The following is a 9874-nucleotide window of genomic DNA, read 5'->3' on the forward strand; positions in this document are numbered from 1 at the left end:
TTATTTTGGATATTTCTTATTTGCGTGGATACCCAAATATTTGCAGCAGAATTTCAGTATATTTGTGTAAAGCATCTCACATTGTCATATTTTAACAGACTATTTTTTTTTAGTCATTCTGTTTCCTAATCAACTTTTCTTCCCTGTCTTTTCCACAACATTTTGAGTTCTGAGGTGGGTAGAAAGGATGAAAAGAGAGATGTATTTTATGCCCCTCCTTTGTCATCTCTCTACAGAGAAACCAGGATGTAGTGACAGAGAAAGCAGGTCACATTTTTGCCAGTTTTGACTGAAAATGTAGTCTGTTGTGTAGATGATGATTTTCACTACTTTCCAATATTTTAAAATGGGTGAAAATAATGTGCAAATAGTTGCTCATCATTATTTTGAAACTAATGTCCATTAGATTACCTGAATATCTTGCCCATAAGCAGTGTCACAGGTGTGAGTAGTACTTCTAGTTTAAGGAAGATAATTGATTTGTGCACTGGGTCCTTAATGTGTGTAAGAGGGGCAGTGAAAACAGATTCAGTGCAAGTCCATTTTGTGGAAGATGGCTTTCTTTCAATTCTGTGGTTGCAATCAAAGGCTGTAGCCAAAGTTTCCCAGTGAGTCAGAAAAGACTTCATTGTAGGAGAAAGAAGACATGCTTTTGTTTAACTTAGACAGGAGAACATTCCAGAATATATATTTTCTTGTCTGGAGAAGCCCCAGGGGACTTTAATTGGTATTATAGAATTATGCTTTAAAATTTATTTTAGATATACCATCTCATTATTCATCTCCATTGTATAGAAATGTGTGCAGCCATACTGCTTTTAGGAAAAAATGGACATAAATACAGGTAAGGAAACAGGGATGGGAGTCTTCTTATCAACTTCAGATGCTCTCAGGGTAGATATTTACCCTGAAGGTGCTATTCTAGGTTATGTTTATAGTAGTTTCTAGTACATACAGTATAGTGATAAAGGAGATAAATAGGCATCTGCAGAGCAGAATTCATTTGACTTTTTCAGAATGTCTACCTTACTATGAGATGAGTTGCCAGATGGAGATGCCTGGTCCTCTCCATTTCCTACAGAAGGGTCCTGGGACATCTAGCTCAAATGCAGAAGGATGTGTCCTACCTGTATTTGTAGAAGTGTTCCCACTGATGATATCAGTATTATACAGTTTTCTACAATGCTCTTTTTTTTCCGACATTTATTTTAAAATGAAGATACTTTTTATTGATATTTTCACTAATACAGTAGGGTATTATATGCATTATAACATATTACTGAACTAGCTTCAGGTGAAGTATTTATAGAAAATAACCTGTTTAATAAGTGTGCCCTCTTTTACAGTTTTTCATGAATTCACAGAAAGATTCGCTCACAGATAGAATTCATTTGCCCACTTGTCATAGCAAATGTATTTGAAAAAGTCCATGATGGACTTGGTTGATTCCACAAAATAAATGGAGTTTTTGTAATGTTCCTGCAAATTCATAAATATGTATGTGGATGTATGCATATATGCACATGACTATTTATTTGCATTACTGCTTGCAAAATCATTTTTGTAGTATTGAGAATCCAGTTAAACCTTTCCTTTTCTGGCTTTGGTCTGATCAGACATTTATTTTTAAACTCATTTCATATTTTATTGTGACTTCTTTTCCTCTCTGTTCCTGAGAAGGTTTGTTCTCTGGTTTATCAGTAGTGCCCCACTGAATTTTTACCCCTTTTTTTCTCCTGTTCTTTTTAGCCTTTAGCCTCTTCATCCCTAACTCCCACAGTATCAGTAAATAAGGGATGCTATATTCATAACAGTAAGGCATGTATTGGTGTTCAGGATATAAAAGTCTGGAAACCTTGGGAGGAGGAAAAATATGAAGTAGTTAAATTGGCATCCCTTCTGGCATGCTCACAGTCAGCAGTGTGGAAAGAAAAACTAAAGCATCTTTGCAAAAGATAATTTTCATAAACAATTTCATATCTTTACTCCTTTAAATATTGTAGCATTAAAAGACAAACTATATAACAGTGAAACCTGCAAGTCCCATGCTTGGAATGAGAGTAGGAAAATAATTTCTATTTTACATTCCTGCTTTTATATACAATTGAGATTGCAAAATAGCTACTGTAAAGATTTATATTACAGTAGTTATAACTGGAAGAAATACATTTTTTTTAAATAGTGGTTCTTTTTTACCAGCTACTGATATTTATCTTAGCTAAGTTTTTTAAGGTTGCTTGTGGAGAGATCTATTGCACTGAAGAATATCTCCACAAAAAAAAATTTGTCTCTTAGTGGAGGTTTACTGTAGCTGAACCTACACTTTGCTGTGCTCTGTATTGAAGATTGGGGCCTACCATCTGGAGTATCTAAGAAGTTTCATTCTTCTGGCAATTTTTTAAAATGCTCAAAGAGTATTAGAGGACTAAATTAATGTTACCAAGATTGTCACTGAGGGATCCTTCTGTGGCTATTATTTATGTTTCATAGGTTTGTGAGAGAAATTAGTGACCAGAGAATGTAGGTTTCGAGTGCTAGTAGCTTCACACAGAATTTTCATTGAATCATAGAACACCAGGTTGGAAGAGACCCCAAAGATCATCTACTCCAACCTTTCCTGGCAAAACATGCACCTTGTCTTAGAAGTGTCCAGTGTTGGGGAATCCACCACTTCCCTGGGAAGATTATTCCAATGGTTGATTGCTGTCATTATGAAACATTTTCATTTTGTGTGCAATTGAATTCTCCACAAGAGGAGCTTGTACCCATCACTCCTCATTTTTTCCATATGACTTGTGTAAAAAGAGAGCCACCCTTTAAATACTAAAACATGATGATGTGATCTCCCCTAAGTCTTCTTTTCTCAAGGCTGAACAAACCCAGTTCTCACAGCCTTTCCTTAGATGACAGGCTCCCCACTCCTTTAGTTGTCTTTGCGGCTCTTCTCTGGACCCTTTCCAACCCTTCCACATCTCTTTCATAGCAGGAACAACAACTGATGTGGCCTGACAAGCATTAAGTAGAGTGGGATAATGATTCCTTTATCTCTTCTGGTGGTGCCCTTGCTGATGCAAGCTAGCATCCTGTTGGACTTCCCTTGTTTCTCTTTGCTGCAGTGGCACACTGTTTATTCATACTGAGCTTGTGGTTCACCAGGACGCACAGGTCCCTTTCTTCAGAGCTGCTCCCCAGCTGCTCTCCCTGCATTTTCTGCACTCCTGGATTATGTATATGCACTCCAGGTGCAAGACCTTGTGTTCATTGAACTTCATAAGGTTCTTGTAAGTCCATTCTTCCAACCTATCTAAGTCTTCCTGCAGGGTTGCTCTCTTTTCTGAAGTGTCTGCCTTCCCATTTAGTTTGGTATCATCGGCAAACTTCATCAGGTAGACTTGATCCTATCATTGAGTTCACTTATGAAGATATTAAACAGCATTGGGGCCAATATTGATCCCCAGGGGCCCCGCTTGTGACAGGTTGCCAGACTGAAAAGAATCTATTTGCCACCACTCTGGGTGCCACCTGTCAGCCAGTTCCCCACCACTGCACAGACCCCTTGTCTAGACCATATCCCTGTTTCTCCATGAGGAGGGTGGGAAACCATGTCAAAAGTCTTGGAGAAATCAGCTAGACAATATCCACTGCTCCCCCTACATCAACCAAGCTGGTTACTTTGTCATAGAAGGTGTTTGTGTTTCTGAAACACATTTGCCCTTGATGAACCTGTTCTGGTTTTTCCCAATTGCATGCTTCATTTGACTTGTGATAGCTCCTAGAAGGATATGTTCCATAATTTCCCCAACATCTGAAGTAAGACTGATAGACCTACAATTAAAGATTAAAGGATCCTCCTTTAATCACTTCGTGTAGATAGGGGTGACATTAGACTTCTTCCACTTGTCTGGCATGTCCCTCATCTCCACAGCTTCTCAAAGATGAGGGAGAGTGGCCTCACAATAACATCACAAGCTCGCTTAACACCCTCAGGTGGATGCTGTTGGGGCCTATCAATTTTTAGGGGTCAAGCTCCTGTAAAAGTTCGCATACCAACCTCTCCTTCACTGACGGTGAATCTGTGTTTGCATCAACCTGGATTTCTGTTTTTAAGGCCTGGGGCCCAGCACTGCTTCACAGTTTGCCAATGAAAGATCCTGATTTTAAAATTCTTGTTTTTAAGCAATTGAGGACTCTTCACCTCCTGACTAGTTAGTCACTGAGTTGAGAAGCTGAAGCCATTAGTCTGCCAGTAATCCACTGTCATAGCTGAGAAATGTTTTTAGACCTCTGTCTTCTGTCTGGTGCTTTTATCTAATTAGCTTTTAGTATTTTTCTATACCTGGATAGGAAACTGTGAAGTTCCCTTTGAATATGGATCATTTCACTGCTTTTTGAGGTTTTTGGACCTAAAGATGGAAATACTGCAGTTATCCCTCACCTTCAGGGTAGGACAATGTCCTGGAAACATGGCTGCAAGTACCTTTGCTGTTCTGTGATTCCCCTGTTTGTCTCTGACTGGAGATTAAACTGAATTTCTTGATCCAGAATAGCTGACTAAGGTTTGGCTTTTGTTACACCTCTGTTGAACTGAAGGCTGATAGATTCTTTCATTTTGAAAGTCTCAAGAATTCAAACATGTTCCTGATCTTCAAACTGAAATAGCTTGAAAGAAATGATTTTGGTGTCATGATGAAGAAGATCTTTGAAGAGGCAGTGTCTGTATTCCTATAAATTGGCCTAATTCCTATGAAACTGAATTAAATACTGTAACTAATAATAATATTAGTCATGCAGTAATTATTTTATATTTTCTTAAGTTGGTTTAAATGTTGTTACTTGTTTTCTTCTAAACAATTATGAAATAAAAGGATGAAAACTAATCTTTCCCTCATTCTTTCATAGATATCCAGTATCTGCAGAGCAGCACTACACGCTGGTGTAGTCCGCAACCAGGGCGGTTACGTTGATGTTATGCCAGTAGACAAAAGAAAGGTGTATGTTGCTTCCTTTCAAAATGGAATATATTCGGAAAGGTACAGAGCCCATTTCCAAAGATTCCACTTTACGCTTTGCCTTGATAAGATTTATGAAGTCTTGCATTGTGTCTGTTTGTACCTGGGGCAGTGCTAGAAAGCAAGCAAATAGGCCAGAATTGGTGATTTACAGAGCTTGTGTAACAGCTGTGGTGAATTTGGAGAAATTGTGGTGGCAGAACTGCCTACCTCCACTAAGCTCATAAAACATTACTCTGAAAAGCTGCTTATGAAATAAAACCTCTTGTTTGCTTTGCTGGTTTTGTTGCAACTAAGACAATATTTGATAAGAAAATTGCCTTTACTTTCTTAGGGAGGTTTTAAAAATTAACATTGGCAATCCAGGTTCATTGGTTCCCAATGAACTGTTTATTAGTGATTTACATGATATTGAACCAGTGATCCTGAATCATAATATTTACAAACATTAAATTCATGATCATTGAAACATAGTTTTAATTTCTTTTTTCTTTTTAATAGTTTGTTGTTAACTGTTTTTCTGAAAGACCTGGAGAAGCTGTGAAAGTTTATTTGGTTGTATTCAGTGTATTCATGTGTTGTAAGATAACACATGGCTGCACGTTGCAGATTAAATTTAATCTCTGATAAAGGCCTCCAGATTCTGAAGGAAGAAAGAGAAATTACCTTAAAAAAAACTGTACCACTCTTTCCATCCTGTAAAGCCAAGAATGATTGTTTCCTAGACAGACAATAGTCTTTCCAAGAAATCTGTGTGGGATAAGATCTCCAAAAGTGTCGGTAGAGAACTTGGAAACAGGGAAATATAGAGGGTTTTTTTAATTATTTTTAAATGGGAGTAGGGGAATGTCTTCTCTCTTTCCCTCCAACTTTTCAACAAATCTGGAAGTCTGTAAAATACAGATTTTCTTTGCTTAGTAGATTACTTATTTTTCTTATTTTATGACTTTCTCCATGACCATCTAGTTCCCTTAGAAAAGGTGCTTCCTTACTGACACTTTTGTTCTCCACATAAAATTTCTCACTGAGCAGAGATGCAGCCAAGAAGAGCTTTGCAAATTTAATAATTATTTATACTTTATATATAATATACATATTATATACTATGTTTAAATATAAATTTTAAAATTATGTCTAGTTATACATTTATGCATAAACCACCTTGGTAAAGTTTGGAAGGTTAGCAGTTTGGAAAACAGTCCCATGCAAGTTTTCTGTGAAGCAGAAGAGGGTGGATTGTAATACTGTTGCAGCCAACCTGCTTCCATGCTTTCACCTCCATTTCCCTTTTCTCTCCAGATATGCCTCATACAGTGTCTGCTAAAGAGAAAACAGTGGGACCGATAATATGACATACTAGTTTCATTGCAGTTGGATATTATTTGTTTAATTTCTTTTGAAGCCAGATATTTATCCATTCAGAAAGCATTCTCTTTGGTTTTGTTAGACATTAGTTCTTTACAGAAATCTGTTCTTCATCATATAAGCTACTAACAAAAAAGGGATCTCCTGGGTCTGCAAGTTCTCTCCAACTGTAGCTATTAGAATAATGAGCGTAAGCTGCATGCTTTCTCTTTCTTCCAAAATACTTTTCGTATTTTACTTCAGTAGAGTTTTATTTCTTAAACCAGGATCCCTCATCACAAAGAATTATTATTTTTAAAATTGTTATTTTTTTCTACTAAGCTGCTTGGAAGAAAAACATAATTTAAAATTTATGTAATTTTTATTTGCAGCACTTTTAAAAAATCCTGAATAGCTAAAGTTAGGAGTTGTTACAAGAACTGCTGCAGGATCTTAGAATTAACAATTCACAATTCAAAAACACTGTCATTGAAGTGTTGCAATGTTAAAAATAACATAATTGATGTTTTTATGTTTCAGTTTACAGAATCCTCCAGGAAGCAAGGCATTCAGAGTATTTGCTGTTGTTTGAATCTAGTAAGTAAAATGTAAAACAGGCAAGTGAAACCAGAGCACTTGGAAAAGAGTAATACAGGCCATTTCTTACAATTCCTAAAATTTGTATAAAGCTGTAACATTATTGTACAGAAGATGTATACTGCTTTCCACCAAAAAGTTTAAATTACACATATATCTTATTGAAAAAAAGTCTGTAAAAATAAACATGGGAGAAAAATTAATTTGAAAATCTATAATGATATATAACACTACTTTGAATCCTGTGTTAAATATTGCTATATTTTCTTAGCAGTTACTCCTATACAGTTAATTCAAAGCTCCTAAATGTTCTTTGTTTTCCTCATCTGAATATATTATTTTATGGTGCTTTATATATGCCACTAACAGTAACCTTCAAACTATACTATTGGGAGGCCTGAGTTTTTATTTTCAAAGTACAGAAAAGAAACCATCCCGATATTTGATAAAATAAATAATGCCTTAAAGAAAAATAAAAACATATATAACTTTTTGGTGATTTACAGTAGCATTAGCCATGTGAGCATAACTGAAGAGCTAGATTGTTCTCAATTTCACACTAATCATAACAAGTCCAAATACCTATTTTGAAATAAAATGAAAGATACAAAATATGGGAAGCCCTGGGTCATATTAGCATGTTTTCCTCTAAAAAATATTTCTAAGACATTAATTTCTATTATTTCTTAAATAGGTTAATAAAATATTTATTGGATGCTGCTAAGCTGTTTAGTTCAAATAAGCAGTTCATTATGGCCCAGTCCTTCACAAATATTCCACTGTCTTGGGATGGTTGAGTGAGAGACAGACATATATAACCTTGAAGGATCTGATAAAATTTTTAAATTGAGAAGTGTAGTAACCTGAAATTAAGGAATACACCTGCAGTTCTGCAATGCAGTTCCGGATATGTGCTTTATTTTTGCCATGTCACTCCTTCAATATGCCTAAATTGGGTTTTGGAAAAAATGTAGACTTGTACACATGCATAAAAATTTGCAAGTTTGAGGCTTTGAGTTGTACATGTTATCAATATACTGTACATTGATATGAGGGTAAATGTTCAAAAAAACCAAAGAAAATAGTAACAAAGGCTAACCTTGCTCCTCATGACCTGGCAAATATTCCTGCAGGCCAGGAAGTATAGTGGTATGAAGCCCAATGACAATTATGTCATTTGTTGCTTCACCATTTAAAAAAATTCATTTATGGTGAACAGCTTGGTGGATTAATTTTACCATATTATGGTATATAAAGAACATGTAGTGGTGTTACTATGTTTCTTTCTATGAAAAGTGTATTGGTGCTTTAAGACTGAAAAGCTGTTAAACTTTATTTTTGATGTATTTTGTTTCTGTTGTTGAATTTATTTCACTCCAACTTGTAAACTTATTCATGCTCTTCATATTTCAGAATACTATATTCTGCCTTCTCTTTTGCTACATGTACTACCTCATGTAGTTAGGCAAGCTTTGTTAGTGTTTTTTTAATCTGTTTTGAATAAAAGTAATTTACATTGTAAGAATAACTTTGACAGCTTTTATTTTTTAATTGTTTGTCCTGACTTAAGAGAAAAAATAACAGCCACCCAAAATGTACTTCTTTTTTTTTTTTTTTCCTGACCTAAACACTGCAAGTGTAGGACCAAACAGTAGACATAGTCTGAGGTTCTAAAAGGAAGTTTAGACACAAAACTTCCACTAATTGCATCAGAAGTTTTATGGCTAAATCTTCTGCTCATTTTTTCAAGTTTTGACAAGGGTCAAATTGATGAGGGAGACAAAGAGTCTTTTATGTATAACCCTTTTTTTTTTGTGCAAGGGATAGCCATTGAAAGAAGCTTTTATATAAATTTTGCAATACTGGCATTAAGCATTTTTCAGGATTGAAACCAGAGTGCAAGTAGAGTTTGACTGTGATGGATCTCCAAGTCAGTCAAAAGCTTGAGACAGACTTGCACCATCTTTTCTTAAAAGCACCAAAGCAGTAACACAGAGAAGTCTTGCAGTACCTGCAGCTGGGGTTATCAGAACGTAAAATGCAGTAAAGCCACCTCTGAAATTGAGGGCACACAGAACTACTGAGGGAGACATTAAAAATAAAATGTTTTGACTGCAAATAGTGTCCCTTTCCACACGGGCAGGACTCTTCTTGCAACCTGGCGTTGCCATTCAGCAGCTCTCCGTGTTCCCTGCCTGGCCTGTGGTCCCCAGCAGTTGCCTCAAAACCCCACAGGAAGCCTGTAGGGTGCTGCAGAGCCTGGGCAGTGAGGTAGTTGCCTGCCCTGTGGACCAGGCAGCAGACTCATCTCTTTCTGTGGGCAGTGCAGAGCCTGCAGTAAGGAAAAGAGCAAGGCAGTCACACCTTTAGCCATAATCACAACTTCCTCACTTTGGGTGGATGGGTGAATGGAGTCCTAAGTGGAAACACTGTTACCACACCCAATTTCTGCCTTTTTCCTCCAACTGTTTCTGGTGCCTTTTTTTTGTTCTTCTCCATATCTTTGCTTCCTTTTCTCTCTTATCTGCAAAGTCCAATCTACATTTGCTGGAAGTTCCTGTGCAGGGGGGCAGGGGTGGACCCTGGGGGCCATAACAATAAAGTTAGAGCTTGGTGGGAGAAGGGGGACTACTTCTAACACATGTGAATGGTTACTATAATGGCCAGTCTTCGCGAACGAAGAACCGGGGAAGGTCTTTACCCCTTCCAGCCTGCGCATTGGATTTTTTAGGTGCGACACAGTGTGTGCGGAACTGAGCCCACCCTTTAATCCTAACTGTGAGTGTAACCAACAAACTGACAAGAAGAAAGGGAGGTAACTGTTTCTCTTCACATCTTCTGTTGCACAATTTTTTTGGAGTTATGTTGCTTTTCCACACACAATGACTATCCTAATACAAATATTCCAGCTAATGTTGGCTTTT

General features: G+C 36.8%; 1 protein-coding gene across 2 annotated transcripts in view; it reads left to right on the forward strand.

Moving 5' to 3' along the window:
• CRISPLD1 (cysteine rich secretory protein LCCL domain containing 1) overlaps positions 1 to 8472 on the forward strand; it is a 39535-nt gene extending 31063 nt beyond the window's left edge. For both annotated transcript variants that reach the window (XM_027907898.1, XM_027907899.1), the window contains 2 exons: positions 4900 to 5030; positions 6894 to 8472. In XM_027907898.1, coding sequence (XP_027763699.1) covers positions 4900 to 5030; positions 6894 to 6945 — 183 coding nt within the window. In that variant the 3' untranslated portion in view covers positions 6946 to 8472. The remainder of the gene's footprint in view (positions 1 to 4899; positions 5031 to 6893) is intronic.
• Positions 8473 to 9874: the final 1402 nt, after the last annotated feature.

The sequence above is a fragment of the Empidonax traillii genome, unplaced genomic scaffold (assembly GCF_003031625.1).
Source record: "Empidonax traillii isolate 1590-97213 ecotype Southwest subspecies unplaced genomic scaffold, ASM303162v1 scaffold1567:size157445, whole genome shotgun sequence".
NCBI classification, from domain to species: Eukaryota; Metazoa; Chordata; class Aves; order Passeriformes; family Tyrannidae; genus Empidonax; species Empidonax traillii.